The 21,558-nt window shown below is 42.5% G+C and overlaps 1 protein-coding gene across 2 annotated transcripts in view; it reads left to right on the top strand.

The window, feature by feature from the left end:
* Positions 1–21,558, top strand: part of Adcy2 (adenylate cyclase 2) — a 395,840-nt gene that overhangs the window by 259,972 nt on the left and 114,310 nt on the right. For both annotated transcript variants that reach the window (XM_031360381.1, XM_031360382.1), the window contains 3 exons: positions 12,165–12,313; positions 18,152–18,263; positions 20,899–21,026. In XM_031360381.1, the coding sequence (XP_031216241.1) occupies positions 12,165–12,313; positions 18,152–18,263; positions 20,899–21,026 (389 nt within the window). The remainder of the gene's footprint in view (positions 1–12,164; positions 12,314–18,151; positions 18,264–20,898; positions 21,027–21,558) is intronic.

The raw sequence follows: 21,558 nt of genomic DNA, 5'->3' as shown, positions 1-21,558 counted from the left end.
CTCTCTCTCTCTCCATGCCCTGAGTAAACTCTATTCTATACTATACCATCCTGTGACTGGTACCTCAGAGGGAAGGGATGCCTCAGCATGGGCCCTCGAAGGGACCCCCTTCCCCCACATCATACTATGCCTTCCACCAAACATAGCCCTTCCTTCTTATCTTTTGATAAAACACAACAGCCCTGGTATAATAATGTTATTAAAACTTGCAGCACATGAATATGTCTGCGATAATGGAGAAAATGCAAAAGCATTTCTTATTTCATCCGTTATTTTGGACATTTCACTGGCACTTATTCTAGTTCTTTCTCAGAGGTGGAGGACTGCAAAGCAGAATTCCTTGTAAGTGCGTGAAATCAAGGTCTCTCCTCCTTCATGGGCTTCTTGAAGGCAACAATCCAGGGAGCAGTGGGTATTGAGGAAGGAAAATAGAGGAGGGTTTATGTTTAGTATTAATTACACAACTGAAATCCGTTCCCTCTCTGATCACAGAGCTGCCTCAGGAGCTTCTTCCTCATTGTTCACTGCATGTCTACTGGAGACATCCCTGACAGCTTGTGAATCAAACTAATTGTAACTCTTACTTGGTTATGAAAAAAAATGACACGTGCGTTCTCCTAAATTAAGTCTTTCTCACACAAATTATAGGTTGCCACTATAGGTCGAGCAACATGTATTTCTTGAATTCTTAGTGCTGGAGAATTAGCTAGTGAGTCGGGAAATGAGATACTTTTGTTTGCAGTTATACTGAGGTTGTTGGCTCCCTACCCCCATGTCCCCTGTCCAAAAGGAAGGGGTAAAGAAGCCTTGATCCACCACAAGTGTGGCAAGCCGTTTATTATGACCTGCTCCTTTACACGAAGCTGGAGGAAATGAAATCATGGCATGTAGGAATGTCCTAAATTCCCAATCAAATTAGTGGCTAATTTCAGGCTAGAATTTAGAGCTTTCATTGAATGTCGTGATCTCCCCAGTTTTACTTATCTTGATAGGAGTCAAACACTTCAGTCCCTCACATTTAGAACCTGTGAAGAAATGAGCATCAGACAGAACTGGGGTTCTCATCTAGATTGAACACCTGCAATACACAGTCTCTTGCTCACCACACCCAGGACTCTAGTGCTACTTACCTTTGTCCAGCAGGAGGGAACTATGAACTGGTAGATGAAGCTGGAGGAAGGACTGATCCATGGGTTCAGTCGCTACTATTAGAAACAGATTAATCCTGGTGAGACACAACAGACTGGTTTTTCCACATTAACTGGGGTCCAACCTCATAGTCTTGGAAATTGGCTAGTTTTAAAACATTTGTCCTAAAGAAACTGAAGGGAAGGGGGAGAGAGGAATGGGCTGCCCCATCAAGTTCCAGAAAGAGGTGTGGAGAGACTTAGTTCTACCAGAAATAGAAGACGAAAAGAATAACATGAAAGTTCCACAATGTGTGGGAGATTGATGGAATATTGGCCGTTGGTGAGCTAGCTACCTCTGATTAAAAAATGTTTTTCCAATACCACTAGCCAGGAGGAAGTGCCAATTCTGGTGTCCAAGGCTCAGTGCATCTGTCTCTAGCTAGCCATGGCTTTGGTGTTGGCACGAGAGCCATCTTGATCCTTCTGCTATCTTATCAGTAGTGCTTGTGGAAGGACAAGCCATTGTTTTATTTAGAGTCTAGGGGAAAATGCCCTTTAAAGTCTTCTGGCCTTCATCCCCTTTCCTCTGGCTTATTCAGTAGCTTGTGACAGCTGTGGATATCTAGGACCTCAGCTGTTGTGCTTCAGGTGGCATGGGAGTGCTTTCTTGGGATTATCTAGCTGGTTTTCTAGTGTACATACCCATGAAAGCAAGCACTTAATATTTTCATTGAGGACAAATGAAGTCACATCCACTCCTCTACCCCGAGTCTGGTGTAGGAGGGAGGCCTTCCTTCCTCGCCAAGACAAGGAGTTCCATTTTCTCCAGTACTTGCTCCCTGCCTTTTTCCACAATTCTTAAATTCCCCTCATCTATTGGACAGAGACTGAAAATACTTTCTCATTTATTTCTCCCTGGGTTTATGGACACTGGTGAGAATCTCCTGACTTTGTTGGGTCAGTACAAATTCTATCTGTTTATTTGATGGGATTTCTTTGTTGCCTTTTGTAAGTGTTGGTCTATTTGGTTAGATACTGGGAGAACAGAAATTTACCTTGTAGTTTTAATGTGATATAAATGTGGGCATTTATCTTGTTCATATTCTTATGGCTACCAACAAATTAAACCATTATTATTGACCATTAAATAGATTTGATAAACACTAGGAATCACAAAGATTGTGTAAAGAAAACACTTTGTTTCTGCCAGTTTTGGACAACAACGAGGAGAAGCAATATAAGTGGAGAAGGTAGCATGAAGTTAAATGTCACATGGGGACTGCTGATTACAAGCATGACTCTCTTCAGAGAAAAGAGTGATGTGTAGAGTCATACACTACTCAAGAGGGAGAACTGTGTCCATTGCAACTGACACATTCATAATCCTTTTATGATAAGCACTATCCTAAAATCATTATAAATAGTAACACTTTTTTGAAGAAAATATCTAATATATATTAGATATTTTCTTTAATATTAGATATTTCTTTATTTACATTTCAAATGATATCTCCTTTCCCCATTTCCCATCCAAAAAGAAAAAAAAACTATTCCCTTATCCCTCCCCCTACTCACCCACCAACCCTCTCCTGAATCCTGGCCCTGGGATTCCCCTACACTGGGGCATAGAACCTTCATAGGACCAAGGGCCTCTCCTCCACTGATGACCAACTAGACCATCCTCTGCTACATATGCTGCTGGAGCCATGAGTCCCACCGTGTGTACTCTTTGGTTGGTGGTTTAGTCCCTGGGAGCTCTGAGGTTACTAGTTAGTTCATATTGTTGTTTGTCCTAAGGTGCTGCAAACCCATCAACTCCTTTCTCTAGCTCCTTCATTGGGGACCCTGTGCTCAGTCCAATGGATGGCTGTGAGACTCCACTTCTGGATTAGTCAGGCACTGTCAGAGTCTCTCAGGAAACAGCTATATCAGGCTGTCAGCCAGCACTTGCTAGCATCCACAGTAGTGTCTGTGTTTGAATATGGGAAGGATTCCCAGGTGGAGCAGTCTCTGGATAGTCCTTTCTTCAGTTTCTGCTCCATAGTTTGTCTCTGCAACTCCGTCCATGGGTATTTTGTTCACCCTTCTAAGAAGGAGCGAAGTGAAGAATCCACACTTTGGTCTTCCTTCTTCTTGAGTTTCTTATGGTTTGTAGATTGTATTTTGGGTATTCCAAAGTTCTGGGCTAGTATCCACTTATCAGTGAGTGCATACCATGTGTGTTCTTTTGTGGTTGGGTTACATCACTCAGGATGATACTCACCAGATCTATCCATTTCCCTAAGAATTTCATAAATTCATTAGAATAGCTTAGTAGTACTCCATTGTGTAGATATATCACATTTTCTGTATCCACCCCTCTATTGAGGGACATCTGGGTTGTTTCCAGTTTCTGGCTATTATAAATAAGGCTGCTGTGAACATAGTGGAGCATGTATCCTTATTACATGTTGGAACACCTTCTGGTTATATGGCCAGGAGTGGTATAGCTGGGTCCTCTGCTAGTACTATGTCCAATTTCCTGAGGAACTGCCAAACTGATTTTCGAAGTACTTGTACCAGCTTGTAATCCCACCAGCAATGAAGGAGTGTTCTTCTTTCTCCACAACCTCACTAGCATCTGCTGTCACCTGTGGTTTTGATCTTAGCCATTCTGACTGGTGTGAGGTGGAATCTCAGGGTTGTTTTGATTTGCATTTCCCTGATGGCTAAGGATGTTGAACATCTCTTTAGGTGCTTCTCAGCCATTTGGTATTCCTCAGTTGAGAATTCTTTGTTTAGTTCTGTACCCCATTTAATAGGGTTATCCGATTCTTTGGAGTCTAACTTCTTTAATTCTTTGTATATATTGGATAGTAGCCCTCTATTAGATATAGGATTGGTAAAGATCTTTTCCCAATCTGTTGGTTGCCATTTTGTCCTATTGACAGTGTCCTTTGCCTTACAGAAACTTTGTAATTTTATGAGGTCCCATTTGTCAATTCTTGATCTTAGAGCATAAGCTATTGGTGTTCTGTTCAGGAAATTTTCCCCTGTGCCCATGTGCTCGAGTCTCTTCCCCACTTCCTTTTCTATTAGTTTCAGTGTTTCTGGTTTTATGTGGAGGTCCTTGATCCACTTGGACTTGGGCTTTGTACAAGGAGATAGGAATGGATCGATTTGCATTTTTTCTACATGCTAACCATTGGTTGAGCCAGCACCATTTGTTGAAAATGCTGTCTTTTTTCCACTGGATGGTTTTAGCTCCGTTGTCAAAGATCAAGTAACCATAGGTGTGTGGGTTCATTTCTGGGTCTTCAGTTCTATTTCATAAACAGTAATTCTTTAAATGACACAGCAAACCTCCAGTAAGGACTCTCTCATTCCCCTTATGTGTGGAGGTCAAGCAGAGATCTGAAAATAAAAATAAATGTGGATATGTAAAATCCTTTTAATTCATATAGATTCATACCTAAATAATCTCATAATGAATGGGAAAGTGAGTCACTGCATCTGTGAGCAGTATACTCACTATCTCACTTTTTAAAAGAATGATTTGCCAGGCATGAGGTTTCCGTAGGACCAAATTGTAAATTAAAGTTCCTGTGAGACCCAACCCTTTTCTGTCTTGTCCTGCACAGCCTAAGTTCAACCCAGAGCCAGTGTTCAGAGGAAAGATCAGATGAGTCTGTGAGCATAGAGTTAGAAACAAGAGGAACTCACCAAATCAAGATGGAGTCCAAAGAAACTCAGCCAGCACTCAAAGCTGTAGTTTCTGAAGTCATGGGATTGCTCATGAAGTAAAACTGCCAGACTTACTTAATGTTGGCTCCACCTACATTAGGGACCATGAATATTGGAGGAATGCAAAATGTGGAGAGTTGAATGAGGTGGCCCCATTCTTTTACACTCTTGAGTCTCGGAGGGTTTGGGACTGACTTGTTTTGACAAATGGGAAGTGACAGTGTGCAGTTCTACAGCCCAAGCCACATGGGGATAAGCCAGTCACCCCTCACATCTGCAAATGCTGCTTTGAGATGGCAGCAGAGACCTGCACAGCCTAGGGAAGGACTCATGGCCAAACTTGGTAAACAGAACCAAAGAGTCTGAGATTGCCAGAAGCAACTGCCACACAGACCTCCAACTAGAGCCTAGGGCATGGCCAGGACTTTGAACCCAGTTGTCTGGTTTAGCCACAACCAAATGAGAACCTGCCCCATACCTGCCCCCTTTCCCACATCATGAGGATGAAGGTCACTGTATTTTCTAACCTACTATTTTTAGGTGATTATTTTTGCAACAATAGCTGATGAAAACACATTCCTAAATGAAAACAGGCTTATGCTCAGCCAGGGTGGTGCATAGTGTGAAAAATCGCACACTGCTCCCTCAGAAACCACTGCATGGTAGTCAACATTTTATCTAATTTCAGCCCAGCACACATCAAGTCAGTCCTTTTAAAAATCTTCGTACTGATTGAGAGATATTTTGCTTGGCATGAGAAGCACCAAGCTTCTATATTATGCTAATATAGTTATTCAAAGCAATCAATAAATATGGTTTTTAATTGAATTTTCCCATTATCCATGTCTTCCATTCCAAGGCTGATCTGAATTTTTGTTTCTTGGCAGAAAATTTGCCTTCTTTTTGCTTTGGCAGGCTTCAGTTCATACGTTATTCATTCTCTCCTCCACCCCTCTGCACTGCATTCTGGGCTGCACTCGCTCTATCATGTCAGCAGCTGGAGTCTGCCACAGGAGGAGCCTTGGCCTGAGTGGCTTACATGAGTGTTCAGGCTTCAACCTGCAGAAACAACAGGACTAATTCTACTTCTTCAGCTCTGGAAACATCAGAAATAAGAAGTCCTTCAGGGAGGTGTTTAAAAGAATTTTAAATCTTCACAGGTCTACAGGTCCCCAGGAATCTGTGCATCCTTAACAACTAACATAATATACAACAAGAATTTTAAATGTGTGAACGTGAATATGCCCGTTAGTACATGAAGCTTATATACATACATGTATAGAGTATATCCTCTATGATTTCTTCTTTAGAGAAAATCAGATGGTTTCAAGAACGACCAGAAATGAAATTCGGAAAGTATTCTGTTTTTTGTTGACATATTTAGGGATGTCTTCTTGTCTTCTACTAACACCTGACAGCCAAAGCCCAGAACTGACTACTGCAGAAATTTGCTTCCATAGCCCTCAGCCCTCAAGGACTCTGAGGGTCAAGATGGTGCTAGACTTCACATGCTGCATTCTTGAGAAGTAACAGAGCACAGGCCAGGATGTTCTCCTAAGATCTGTCATTGAAGAATTAGATAATGTATTGGGTACACTGGAAATTCTGTTCTAAGTGTCTCAAGGCCTTTGGTCCTTCATTCATGCATTCTTTGCTTTATTTATTCAGCAAATACTGTGTCTCTATCACATGTCAGGCTCTGGGATCTGTGTTTGATTCTGGGCACACAATATTGAAGATACACAGTGTCTTAGTTAAGGTTTTACTACTGTGAATAGATACCATGACCAAGGCAATCCTTACAAGGACAACATTTAATTGGAGCTGGCTTACAGGTTCAGAAGTTCAGTCTATAACATCAAGGCAGGAGTATGGCAGCATCCAGGCAGGCATGTTACAGGAAGAGCTGAGAGTTCTACATTTTCATCTGAAGGCTACTAGCAGAATATTCACTTCCAGGCAGCTAGGATGAGGGTCTTAAAGCCCACACCAACAAAGCCATACCTACTCCAACAAGACCACACCTTCTAATAGTGCCACTCCCTGGGCCAAGCATATACAAACCATCACACAGTCTAAAAGTAGATTTATACCATATATATATATATATATATATATATATATATATATATATATAATGCCAGTGGGATTTAATAACCACTGCTAGGGGGAGCATGGGGGCCCAAAGCAGTTGGGCATGGAAAAAATGTGGGACGGGGTAGTAAAGGTATTGTAAACTTGTCTGAAAAAATTGTTTTAAAATACCCTTAACCAAGGAAGGTAAGTGGGAACAACACGAAGGTATCAGTCATCTAGGGCCCAGAGGAGGGATGCTCTTCGCAGCAGACTTAGGTAGCACATAACCCATAAGATCAGAAAAGAGGAAAAGGAGGTGAGGTACATACAGAACACTGTATCTTAGAACATACTGCGCATATGCATTTTCCCAGGCATTAGAAGCATCCAGAGTTGGTGCCCAGCCAGGCTCAGCTCACTGGCTGAGTAATTCTTTTCCTTTGGACCTGAATATTTGATCCGTGATGTTACTGAATTGTAACATCTCCGTTTTAGTTATCAGATGATACAGAAAGCATCAGGGTCATCTTAAGAGTCAGAGGCAGATAGCTGTACCCAAACCAATGGACAGAAGCAGCTGACCCCTGTTGTTCAATTAGGGAAAAACTGAAAGAAGCTTAGGAGGAGGACAACCCTGTAGGAGGACCAGCAGTCTCAATTAATCTGGACCCCTAAGATCTCTCAAACACTGGACCACCAAACAGGCAGCATACATCAGCTAATATGAAGCCCCCAACACATGTACAGCAGAGGACTGCCAGGTCTGTGTTCATTCAGAGATGATGCACCTAACCCTCAAGAGACTGGAGGCCCCAGGGAGTTTAGAAGGCAGGTGGTGTGGGGTGCGGGGACATCTACATGGAGACAAGGGGTGGGGAGGAGGTATGAGATGTGGAGCAGTAGGGGGGTTGACTGGGAGGAGGTAATAAATTATGGCGTGTAAAATAAATACATTTTTAAATAAGAAAGAAAATAATTCAAGAGTAGATTCAAAAGAAAAAGAAAAAAGAAAATGTTAGCATTTAAAAGAAAAAGCTCAGGGCAGGCAATCTATAAAAAAACCTCAGCAGTGCCCAGGAAAGAAGGGAAAAGTCCTGCCATTTAAGCTGCCATGAAGGCCAGGCACATGGTAGATGAGTAAGACAGCCCAAAATGTTGGGGGAACACAAACTGTTGAGGAAAGCATTCTGAGAAAAGAGGCATTACACTTCATTGAGTCAAAACAGGAGGCCAAGTTAAAGCTTCACAGCTGGGTCGCTAAGTAAAAGCACGGGATCTGCTATTCTGTGAAGGAAAAGTACACTATCTCATTGAAGGACTAATTATTCCACCCATCTCTTTAACAAGGCTTAAGGCGAACCCACCTTCCTAGGGGTGGGATTCTTTGGCCAGTGTTTGGCATAGGCCAACTAGAATGTTAAGACTCCACTCTGGTCAGAGGTTCTGTTCTCTTAATCAGATCTGGGTGAGGCCTTACAGGAGCCTGGGTGACTCAAAGGCAGATATATCGGAGAAACAGCAACCTACTGAAGACTAAAAAAAAAGATACATCCTTGCAGCTCCCTGCACAACTTGCAGTCAGCTGGGCCTCTAGGGGATTCTCCTCCCCTCAGCCATTACTGTTGCTTAAGTAGCCTTGAGCCAGGACCTTGTAACTTTTGGAGTTTTGTTTCCTTTCTGGGCCCTGTAAGATTCACTTACTTCCTAGAACTTACGAGTTTCACTCTTTCTTTTATGAAGTAATGCTTCATTAGAGGAGAAAGAGCTGTTGGCCACCCTGTTCCTTTGTTTACTGTGTGACTTAACACTTGCTGAGAGAAAATAGTCACTAAAAATCTGAATGTAGGATGACACTTGAGATCAGGTAGGATTAGCTAAATTCTCATGACTACAGCTTTTAGTTGGAGAAAATCTTTGATAAACAATTCTTGCTTTTTAGTATGATGAAAGAAATAAAGATTGTCACCTCTGAGCTTGATGGGACCCATGAGGTTAATAGAGCTGAACTTCAAGGTCACTGGGAGGCTGTGAGCTGCTCAGAGGCTGGCAGTTTTATGAGTCTTAACTTCTGCTGTAAGTGAGGAAAAGAGAAAAATCAGAATCTCAAAGAAGCGCATCCCAGAGATTTCACCTTGAAGTCACACTTACAGGGGAGAGGTTACCTACATGACTATGTACATAAAATCTACCAAGTCAGAACACCTGTATAAAAATCTTATATCTAAATGACACGGGTTGGTGTGCACACATTTTCAGTGTTATAAGCATTTCTGTAGCTAGAGTATAGGATGGTGGAATTGTTCTCAAATCAAAATGATCACCAAGAATTATAGTCTCCCACTTGTAGATGTTGGGCATAGGTGGGTTAGCATTCTATACCATGCATAGGTCCCAAACCATGTATTGCTTACAAACTCAATGTCTATAATACCAGTGGTTCTCAAGAGAAGGCAAGAAAAAGGATAGTGAGTCTGCTGGTCCAACATGCTACTCGTAGAAAGACCAATGTTGTGGTTTAATTTCTATTGATAAGCTGCAGAGTATATAATCCCCTAATAGACACTGTAGTGTGACTGTTAAGTTCCTAAATTGGGTTAATTGGAGGAAAAAGACTCACCCTAAATGTGAGGAGCACCATCCCTTAGGCTGAGGTGTTAGATTGAACACAAAGGAGTGAGCCCAGGAGATATCAGCACTCCTCTCTCTCTCTGCTTCCCAGTGAGGACACAGTGTGAGCAGAGCCCTCCCACTCTTACTCCCATTTCCTCACCACCACGATGGGCAGTACCCTCAAACTGGGAGACAAAAATAAACCTTTCCATCCTTAAGGTGCTTTTACAAGGGTCCTGTTGCAGCATTGCGATGTGAAAAAAATAACAGATTCAAGCCCCTATCACAGATGTTCATCCCATAGGTCAGAGTAGATCATGACCACGATGCTAATCAGTGGCACAAAGACGGAGGGTCCGTATGTTTCAGAGCAATGCCTCAGTTTACTGCTAGACTCTGTGTATCTATAACTACACCAGAGTTGGCTATCTGTAGCATAATACTTGCACAGGATGGTTATATTTATTTATTAAAATATTCAGTTTTGCTCTTAGGAACCCTTCATAAACTCCCATTGCTTCTGGCTTCCTCCTGAGTTGAGGATACTAGGGATACCCTCACCTGTCCTGTCTCCCAGGTGAATTCCAGAACCTGGTCTCCTAACCTACTTGACAACCCAGGCATTATGCATGGGATTTTATTGCCCAGTGTCCAGGGGTGCAGTCAGTCTTCACATGTTTTCCCCTCAGGGCTGACTACCTGTCACAGCTTGTTTATGGCTTGGTCTTTGGATAGATGACCTTGAGAGATGAGTCAACCAGGATCGGCTTCTGTCTAGAGCATTTCACTGCTTGACTCTGTGCTGATGCTGCATTCCGTGATGCCCAGACTCTGTGAAAGACCCCACCCTCGACCAGCCTGCCATTGTTCTCTGCATGCTGCATCTCAAGCATCCTTTGTCCCTGCTCTAGAGAGCACAGCTGTTGCCTTTCCCAGGGACCTCCACTGTCTCCCAGTAAGAACTGAACATTTATCCACCTGATGAGTGATTTCCAATTCCCCAGAGGCTCTATTTTAGAGAATTGAATTGACAGTTGATGGTAAACAGTTCACTCTTAGAAATGCCAATTTACTGTCGTCTGTGACTATGGATGTTAACTTATAATTTGACTTGATGAGTGCTTTTTTCTCTAACTTCATTTGGCTGGAGAGCAATGGCGGTGGAGTGTGAGTGGTAATTTCATTCTTCCCACCTGTTCTCACACTCTCTGAAAAGAGTGACCTGTTCTCTGTTCTCTGAGAAGCTCTCTGGTCATCTTCTTACCCATCACAGCAAGTGGTACCACCACCAACTGTCCAAGTTGGAAAACTTAGATTCTGTCTTAATGATACATTCTCTCTGAGCCACAGCAATCCTGGTTTTTTTTTTCCTTTTGTCAGAATAGTTAAATTGAAATGAACTGTATGTAATAGCTTTTAATAAGAAATTAAGTGACACACTCGAGGAAGAGACTTGCTGTTCAGTGACAGGGAATTGTGATATGCTGAGATGTGCACTGATTTTAACTTGGACAGGGCTCTCTATACTGTAAAGTAAGCTGCATAAAGCCTGTACCTCCCCAAGTTGCTCTTGGTCATGGTGTTTTGCCATAGCCATAATAATCATAAATAAGGAATTCACCTTACCCACACACAGATACGATTATGCTAACCATTGCTCCCACACCAGCCTGTCCTGGTCCTTCCTTATGTAGTTGCTCCAAGAATTATGGTTCAAATCTAAATCTCACTCAGAGGCTCATGGCTTACTGCTTGCCACCTCCTGACTGGTAGCACTATTTGAGGAAGTTATAGAAACTAGGGGACTTGGGACATGAGCCTGGCTAGTTGATTCGGGTCACTGGGTACATCCATCCTAGAGTACGTGTAACAGGACATAGTTGTCTCCAGAATGGGAAAAGTTGACTTCTACAAAGAGCCCAACATGATTCTAAGCAGTGCCCAAATCCTGCATGGACACGGACAGGTCTCCTGGTAAGCAATGAAATTGGAGCTTGGATTCCCATGTTAAAGGCAGCAGACAGGCTGGAACCATCTTTCCCCATCTCAGAGACGCTTATGCCGTAAACAGTTGTTTCCCATCAGAAACACACAGAAAGCTCTTGTGTTAAGGTGTCTTTCTTATGGAAGGTGCTTAGCAGAAACTCAGACTTCTAACTCCATTTCCAAAGTAGTTTATAGGCACTGGAGGATGGTGGGTGTTTATCATAGAGGAAATGAAATATTGGAAAATATTTAACTTCCTTTTTCTTAGGGAGTGTGGAATATCGCCTGCCTTTCCCAAGTGCAATAAAGCTTGCGCTTTCTCATGCACATGGATGAGAAGGTGAAATGAGTGTTTTTCATCTCACATTGTCTGTTGGTGTTTTGGATTTTTAATATTACTGCTGCTTTCCTATTTCAGAATCAAAATAGACGAATAATATCCTTGGGGAAATAACTATACCTTCTTTTGTTATCCAGGTGAAGAACTCTCATTTAGAACTCAATAAATAAGGATGGCCTGCCCTTAGGAAACTTTGGGTTTTTTGGGGGGGGGGTTGGATTTTCTTCAGAACAGCACCTAATCAGCCGGCCCCTTCCATATCCATTTGAAACATGTTGCCCTTTCCTCCCCCCTTGCAGGAACGGCTTCTGCTTTCCTTGCTGCCAGCTCACATCGCCATGGAGATGAAGGCTGAAATCATTCAGAGGCTGCAGGGCCCCAAAGCAGGACAGATGGAAAACACGAACAACTTCCACAACCTGTATGTCAAACGACACACCAATGTGAGGTATGGTGCCCCGTGCAGGCCCACAGCACTGGTTTCGTGGTCTTTTCCTGGGCAGTCACATCCTATGATAGCTTCCCATCCTTTGATGGTAGAGGGGGGGTTGTATCCACTACCCTTCTGATCCTTCTCGGGAACTTCATAGTAAAATGATGTAATTTGGTATATTTCACTCATTGGGCTGAGATGTAGTTTATGGACTTGCTGTCTTTGGCTGATAGGAACAGAGAAAGGAAGTGTATTGTGGGGTCTTTTGTCTGAGAACCCCCACAGTCATACTACAGGATAATTAGAATGAGTGGCCCTGAGCTTTTTGGACATAGTGTCTGTATTAGTCAGAGTTCTCTAGAGTCACAGAACATATGGTAGTCTCTATGTAGTAAAGGAATTTATTGATGACTTACAGTCCGTAGTCCAACTCCCAACAATCAACTCCCAACAATGGTCAGCAGCAGCTGTGAATGGAAGTCCAAGGATCCAGCAGTTGCTCAGTCCCACAAGGCAAGCAGGCGAAGCAGGGTGAGCCTTCCTTCTTCCAATGTCCTTATATAGGTCTCCAACAAAAGGTGTGGCACAGATTAAAGGTGCGCGCCACCACACTTTTAATCTCAGATGACCTTGCTTGAACTCGTAGATCTTCCAATCTTAATCTTCTAGGATTCATAGCCACTATGCCACCACACCTTTAATCCCAGATTATCTTGAACTCATAGATCTTCCTATCTTAATCTTCTGGGATTCATAGCCACTATGCCTCAAGATCTCCATGCCAAGATTCAGGTCAGAAACTTGTATCTCTCAGCCTCCAGATTAGGGCCACGGGTGAGCCTTCTAATTCTGGATTGTAGTTCATTCAGATATAGTCAAGTTGACAACCAGGAATAGCCACTACAGTGTCCAATCCTTCCAGATGGGCTTCCTGGAAACAGGACCTCCATGAAGCCAGTGCATTCCAGGGAGGCTGAGATACTTTGTTTCAGGGTCTGACCAACCAGAGACAAAGGCCATGGGGGGTGAGGTGCATGAGCTCGTGAATCCTCCAGGGAGTCATTCCTAGAATTCTAGTGCTCAGAAGCCAGCAAGCTAACACTGTGGGAGTCTAGCCAAGAAGAAATATGTATGAAGCCTCTGTCACCCCTGAATTCAGAAGGGGAACTATAAGGCCCTTCACTTCAGGCTTCCCTTCACTTAAGGGAAAGGAACTCATTCCCTTAGCCACCACATAGCTGGTATTCTTTTCATGTTCTTCCTGCCCCAAGTACTTTCGGGAGTTTGCTTTCTCATCCATTCACTGTGTTGATGTAAGGCTTTCTGTTCCTATTGGCAATCCCCATAATCCTCTGCACATATACCTGGCTGCATTTGTTATTCTTTAGTTTGTCAGAGAAGGTTCTTGAAACATATTTCAGAATGCTTGGGACCATAGATACATTTAATTGAATATCTGCTAGAAGTGGGCCCTAGCCTATTCCCCAAATCCTGGCTTTCAACCATTCTGTTAAACATCTGCTGGAATGGGGCCCCAATCTGTTCTCCAAATCTGGGCTCTCATCACAGGCTACTGTCTCCTAAGCCAGCTGTTTTAAATCAAAATTTTGAAACTCGGAGATGAAACACACACTTTACAGAAACTTAGATCCATAGCTCATTTGGCATCAGATCTTACAAAAAGGTGCATAGAGCCAGTAATGCAAGCACGCACACGAATACACGTGACCAATAAGAAACTCACTCCACCGAATGAGAACTAAAGGAGAAAAATTGGATGGATGATGGGAAAAACTAAGCCTATTTGAAGAAAGTTATGGCACATGAAGCAATAAAATTACTTAAAAGCCCTGTTTGCCTTTAGCTGTGTAGGCATTTCATCTATAAAGTTAAAGAAAAAAGACAAGTCATTTCTGGTATCTGGAGGTGTGCTATTCCAATGATTCCTTTCCTTGTCCAAAAAAACCCTCCCATTGCAGGAGCTAATCTCAAGCTACTTTTTGGGTAATCAAAACCTGTAAAGAAAAAGGTGGTCTGTGGAAGCAGTCCTTGAACATATTTGTGGACAACTTGACAACTGCAAGCAGTTAATAAAGCCCTTGTGGCTCCTGTGTTGGCTGTCAATTTCTGTGTAGCAAGCCACCCCCAAACTTAGTGGCCTAACACAGATGTAAGCATCTCACATGTCCATAGGCTACAAGTTTGAGAGATGCTTATCCAGATGTTTAGGGCTGTGCTGTGAAACTACAGGCCAGGTGTCGTTTATAGCTGCCAAAGGACCTGCTTTCTATCCTGCCCTCCTTGGATTGGTCACATGGGTTATTAGCTAGAGGCCTCAGCATCCCTAGTCCTCACAGTCAGCTGCCTGACCTGACATCCTCCCAACATGGCGCTCACTTCTGCCAGTACAAGGAATCCGTTTGCTGGGTATCTAGATAAAGCCAAAAAAATTAACTGTTACCTCTTGATTCTGCTTTGAACTTCACTAGACATGGAGTTTATTCTCCACTAAAAGCACTTACTAGCACTGATAAAAATAATAAAAGTTTTTTTTCAGTGTGAAGATAGCAACTGTTGGTTGCCTTCTGACTCCTGGTTGCCTTCCTCCAGATTTTCCCTGGTAGTTCTTAAACATTCAGAGACACAACATTTGAAAAATAAAAGCACAATAAAAGTGACTGTATTATTTTTTTAATCTTATGTATCATCCCATCTGAAACCATCTCCTTCTTGCACAGTTCAGGACCTAGAGGATTTTTCTATACTCTGGTTAGTTTTCTTTGCCCGCAAGTTGCCACCTTTGGTAATAACCCCCACCAAGTGATAGACCTGATTCACACTGACCTCCTCTGACTCCTCCTGAACCCAGCTCTGTGTGATTCTTCTGCATTTTTTGTTGTATTGACCAGGCAGGTGTCCAGGCCCCAAGAACCATGCACTGCCACTCAGAGAACAGGTCTGTCTTCATCTTGCTACAATCTTGATGCTTTCTTCTCTCGCCTGAGTTTATCTTCTCCTATAAATGAATACTGTTGTCACTCCTGTGGCTTCTCTGTGCCTCTCCTCTCTCTGGGACTTCATGGTCTTTGTAAGACACGGAACTCAACACAGCATCCTGTGCTCATTCACCTCGTGGATAACTTAAGGCAGCAGCAGCGAGCCCTGACAAAGCTGAAGTGGTCTCCTTCCTGTGCAAGCTCATGATCTGTGTGAATCTGGATTCCCAAACCCAGCTCACCCAGGAACTACTTTTCAGCTTCAATGTATGTCCCTGCACACTCCCTGCCAGCATCTAGTTAGGCGCAATGTGGCTGACTTTCCTTCCGTGCAGGTCCATGTCTCTCCATTGCTTCTTGACACAAACATTGCTCAGGCTCCGGTGATCTGTCTGCTTCTGAGTTGTTCTGCCAGTGTAATCTTCCAGCAGTGATGCTTTGACCATCCCCCAAGGCCCATGATGCCTTAGAGCCTCATGATTCCTTTACATGATTTCACACATTGTATCACAATGTCTGCTTACTCTTTCCACTTCTGTACTGCAAAATAAACACCAGGCCAGCTTATGACATGGACCACCAGCCTGCCATGGGTCTGCTTTGCCTAATCCAGGCTTTAATCATGAGGAAAGCTGTGGACGTTGTACACAGAAAGAAAGTAGCATTGCCGCCCTCACATGTTCTATTTCCACAGTTCTTCCAGGTGTTCTTTCTCTGAGTGAGCCAATTCAACCCTTCCTCTTAGAACATGGCTCAGCCTCTAAGGGGATCATGGAGGGAAGTGGGAAAGGTTTGAGAGATCACGAGAACTACAGAAAAGCCAGCCTTTCCAGAAGCCCGCCGAAGTCACTTGTGCTCCTATTCCCCCAACAGAAGAGCACATCTGTCCGCTGGATAAAGCCATAGCGTGGGCTATAACCTCCTATCCTGATCTGGATGCAACAAAGGCAATTGGCACCACATAGTTTTGTTTTTATTGTGGTAAAAATAGGCCCAATGTTTTACAGTTTAACCACTTCTAACAGAACATTTCTATGGGAGGAAGTGTCTTCATGGTGCTTTCTATCCCCATTAATTGTTTAACAATTATTGTTTAATGGGAATGAGGAGCATCCACACATATTCCAGGCAACCTAGCAGCAACCATTCTGCTATCTGCAGTGTTGTGTAGGTTAGGCAGCACAAAATGGAATCATGCAGCATCTGCCATTTTGTGTCACTGATCATAGGGCCTGCAAATCCAGCATATCCTGGAATTTCATTTTTCCTTTCCAAGGCTAACTAATATTCCAGTGTATGCACAGATCTCATCTTCTATTTCCATACATCCACAGATGGACTTTGAGGTTGCTTCTACTCCCTGTCTTGGAAATGAAGCGAATTTGACATTTACATACAAACAGCTGCTCAGGTCTCTGATTTCAGCTCTAAATCCTGTTGTTTTCAGGGTTAACATTTTCAGGAGCTACTACAGTGTGTCCCATAGTGACTGTGCCCCATTCGCTTTCACCAACAACACACAATGGGTTTGTGTCTCCATACGCTTGCCAATCCCTACATTCTGCTTTTGGTTTGAAAGCCTTCTTAATGACTATAAAACAGCAGTCATTTCTATTTCATGATACATCCCAAGCCATAGCATATTCGCTATATTAAGGTTCAAACTAAAGGCATGAGTTTGGACTTCCTTATGAGGCCATCATGAAAATCAGGACTGTGCTATTGTATGGGAAAGAGTGTGAGAGAAACACACTAGCACATCGCACTGGTTCAGATTGTAGTGACTCACAGTGGCCTCCACTCATCTGCATATGTGAGAATGGAGCTACACTGTTGTATTCACAGAGCAAGTTCCCAGGCACTCACCTCCCAGCCTGCCTGTGCCTCTTCTCCTCTAGTGTCCCGCGCTATCTCCCGCCAGCAGGAACAACGCGGCACACACAGGATCCTTCTGCAGTACAAGCTTTAATGTATCTTGAGAGCGAGATCACAAGCTTCAGTTGAGGAGAACCCCGACTATCTCAAAACCCTTCCCTTATATAGAGCTCTATGCCCGCCTCAGACGTGGCGACTCATAATAGGCTGTGAGACGATCAGGCCATTTGACGTGACCAAAGGCACTCCGCCACAGATCGTTGGGATTTACAGGCACACGCGCACAAGGCGTTTTTATGCCAACGGCAAGCCAGATGTCATCGCCATCTTGTAATGGCAATGTGCTTATGAAGTGGCTTCCCACACTCTAGCACTTGACTGTCTCCCTTAAGAACACTTACCATCTATTATGAGTCATGTTCGGACACTCCCTATGTCATTATTTCTTTAACACATCATCCCACCTGAAGTCTGAGCAGGTAGCAAATGATTTAGGATCACGTGATTGTCATCACCTTTTAGAAAAGAAGATCATTGCTTTGTTATTTTTCTTTGAATTGTTGAACAGGATTAGGCTTTATCATCTGTTGCTTCTACTGTAAGAACTTGTACAACATGTACCACGTGACAGTTCAGGGAGGGGCATTCCACTGGCCCTGAGTTGCAGGAGTTGGGAGGCAGATGTGCAGCACCCAGGAGGATGGAGGAAAGACAAGAATAAAGACCAAGAGCTGGGCCAGAACGATACAGTAACTTGTCTCTTCCCACTAACCCCTCATCTCCCCTTAAAACTCAGCACTTGAAAAATATGTCAATTGTGATTTAATGAAAGGTTGAGGTATTTCCTGTCCATGAGATCACATGTTTCTTCTAAAGATATCACATGCAAAGCATTTACACAGTTCTGATCGGAAATCGCCTAGACTTGTCTTTACAATATGATATAGACTTTTAAATGATCTTACCCCACCTGTTTCCGCAGTATATTATACGCTGACATTGTTGGCTTCACGCGCCTTGCAAGCGACTGCTCCCCTGGCGAACTGGTTCACATGCTGAATGAACTCTTTGGGAAGTTCGATCAAATTGCAAAGGTGGGTATCACACCATTCCTTCCACTGTAAAGACGAATAAGTGCTCGGCGCACTCCCCTCCTTCAAGAATGTTTGCAAAGCCTGTTAGTTTTACTGCTGTGGCTAGGAAGAGCGGTGCCCTAGAGTGTGAGTACTCCAATTTTTCACCTATTTTTGATGGTTTTACTTATAATTATGTATAATTCTACAGACAAAATGGTGAGATTCTCTTTGTGACACTGTCCACCTTATGCTCTTTGGGGGTGCCTTTGTAGATATCTCAGTGTGAAGGTTTAATCATCCTGTCTTCATACATTTAAGTAGGATTCTGGAAGAAACTCTGAGGTATACAGCATGCCGTTTGTATAAGTCCCTTATTTACTATTATCTCATTTTTATCTTATACCTTTCTGCCACTTCAACAGACATATCAGCTGGGTATCATCCTCTATATGCTCATATATGGGAAATTTCACAAAGACATGAACTCAAGGTATCTAAGGCCACACTAGACCCTACTTAGAGAAACTTATAGAATTTCTAAATAAATACATGTATTTACTCAGAAAAAATAATAGATAGATAATAAATAGTGATAGAAAAACATTTTTGCCAACTCTTTCCTTTTCATTAAATATTTCCTGTCAGCCTAATTTTGTTTGTGAATGGCTCCCCAATACCCCCCCTCTATACCTATTAATATTAGTTACTTATGCAGAGAAGAGTTGATCTGCATGGATTAGTTCATTTGTAAACAACTGCCAGGATCTTAGAAAGAAATTTGGTCTGCAGATGATATCACTGGTTTTTGTGGGCCCATCAAGATATGAGCTCCCACTGAGAAAAGAGGTTAAAATTTTAGTGAGAGAATGGTTGTACTACTGTTCCTTTCAAAGGAAAATGATTAGTCTCATATAACATTTAGAGAAAACGAAAGGACAAATCGTAATTACTTAAATTCTCCAATTTTTGTAGCGTGCCCTGGTAGTATTAGGTAGAAAAGTCCCAACCGTGACTGGTAGCAGCATAACTCATGTCCACGTGAAAAATCTCCACTTAGGACCTACATTTCTCCTTTTCATAGGTATCAGTCATATTGGAATAGGACCTGTCCTCTTACAGTGGAACTTCATTGTAACTCATTATATGTACAATAATTCTGTTGCCTAGTCAAATGACAGAAATGGGTAACAGGAAGTATGTTGACAGAACAATCTAGAATGATACACTTTCCCCACCTAGAATAGAGGGACACTGTGACTTCCTGTAAGATTCTCTGGCTGCATCTCAATCGAGCCCAGCAGACTTAGTCTAGCTGTCAATGGTCAGAAAGGCTATCCATTTTAGATAACAACTCGTGATACAGTTAAATAACATTAACCAAGCATCAGAAGCAAGCAGCCAGCCCAGCCCATGGAGTGAATATTGGGGAAAGCACAGCACTTAAGCCAAGCCATCAAGGTCTTATCCAACCATTGTCATTAGCCTCCATATTCTCTGACCTGGAATATTCATTTAAGAAGCGCACAAGGAGCCTGATTAATGAGTAGTTTGCTCCTTTCTTTTTTGTGATACTACAGTGACATAACTAAATACCACATCAGTAGTTGTATAAATAATATTAACGCATGTCCAAGCTTGTAAGCTATTAGTCACAAAAAGATACATACCAAAACATCCAACAAACATACAAAGATGCCATGTGTTATTCTCAGAGGAAATAGTTTGTGTTTATAAAACCTTGAGTTTTGTTGTGTTTTACTAAAGCGCTCCTTAAAGGGCTTAAAAGAAATGTAGGATTGATGCATATTAATGAGATAGCCTAAATATTGTAATGTAAATTATAATAATGTAAATGTAATGTAAACAAGCAAAATGGGTTGGTCAAACTTTGATTCCTTTTTATTTTTTAGGATTAGTTTTTAATTGTATATGCATGTGTGTCTCTGTATGGATAAGACACTGTCAGCACTCCTGAAGCTGGAGTTACAGGGGATTGTGAGGGACCAGATGCAAATGCTGGAAACTGAACCTGGATTCTCAGCAAGAGCATACTTGCTCTTAACCATTGAGTTGTCTATCTGGCCCTATCAACATAATACCAAACATTGTATTAGAAAAATTCATCCTAATATCACAACTAGATTCTAAATGGTTCAGCCATGTTACATAGTAGCTTATTGAAGTGTGAAAACAATTACCAGACAATGTGTGTGTGTGTGTGTGTGTAGGAAGGAGTCTGCCGCCAGTTAAAATAAAGCAGAAAAGCCCAAGAACAGTAGAGAACACCATGAGACTCTAACACATATTGAGTCTCATTGTCTGATTCTGGTCTGAACAATTCCAATCTTCTCCATGAGTGTTTAGAGAAGTTCAGACTACAGAGAACAATCGTCCCCTGCTCTTAAGGGAGAACCACTCCAAAGCAATTTCTGTATGCCCCATGTCTTCCCCCTTCCCATGACTTGTACTGCTTTGGAAATGGGCACGTGGGAAGGGGTGACTAGCTCGTTCTGGGCAATGAAGAAAGCCCAGGTTCTGACTCCCTCTCTCCATGTGCCCTGTCCGTGGGAGCCGAGTCAGCAAAGGATGCTGCAGCACAGAACTGAATCATTGTAGCTCAATGCAAATGAGGTCTTCTGATTTCTTTCTCCAGGAGAATGAATGCATGAGAATTAAAATTTTAGGAGACTGCTATTACTGTGTTTCCGGGCTCCCTATATCTCTCCCTAACCATGCCAAGAACTGTGTGAAAATGGGACTGGATATGTGCGAAGCCATAAAGTAAGTTGCACCACTCAGAAATACTGTTTGAGTGCAGAACAATTTTGAGTTGTAATTCTCACCTGCCGCTATTTCTATTTTCTGTGTACTGGCACTTACTGTATATTTAAGGGTAAATATGAGGAAATGGATCTATTGGCAGAAGAGTGCCTCAGTCCAGAGAAAGGCTGACAGAAGTGTTTAGGGTCATAGTTATCATTCGAGGATTTCAGTGAAACTGAGTTAGTATTTTGTTTCAATGGTGATTAAAACAAATCCCACTCATTGGCTCTACATTCTGTTACATGTTATCTGTTGGTCTCAGGCATGACTGATAGTGGGGTGATTAAAAATAGTTTGCTTTTTTAAGCCCCCAATAATGAGTGACAGACTGGGGATCTCTCATACATTCTGGGAATTCTTTGTTCTCTTTTGTCTTACATGAAGGGATTGCATTTGTACCCCCATTATACTGGAGCATAAAATGAGTCAGGAAGTCTAGTGAAGAGGTATCTTTTGAGGGAAGCTGTTTGTTCTTACATCAGTAGCTCAT

Source organism: Mastomys coucha, unplaced genomic scaffold, assembly GCF_008632895.1.
Source record: "Mastomys coucha isolate ucsf_1 unplaced genomic scaffold, UCSF_Mcou_1 pScaffold8, whole genome shotgun sequence".
Classification (NCBI taxonomy): Eukaryota; Metazoa; Chordata; class Mammalia; order Rodentia; family Muridae; genus Mastomys; species Mastomys coucha.
The sequence above is the reverse complement of the archived record's forward strand: the minus strand, read 5'-3'. Positions and strand labels throughout refer to the sequence as shown.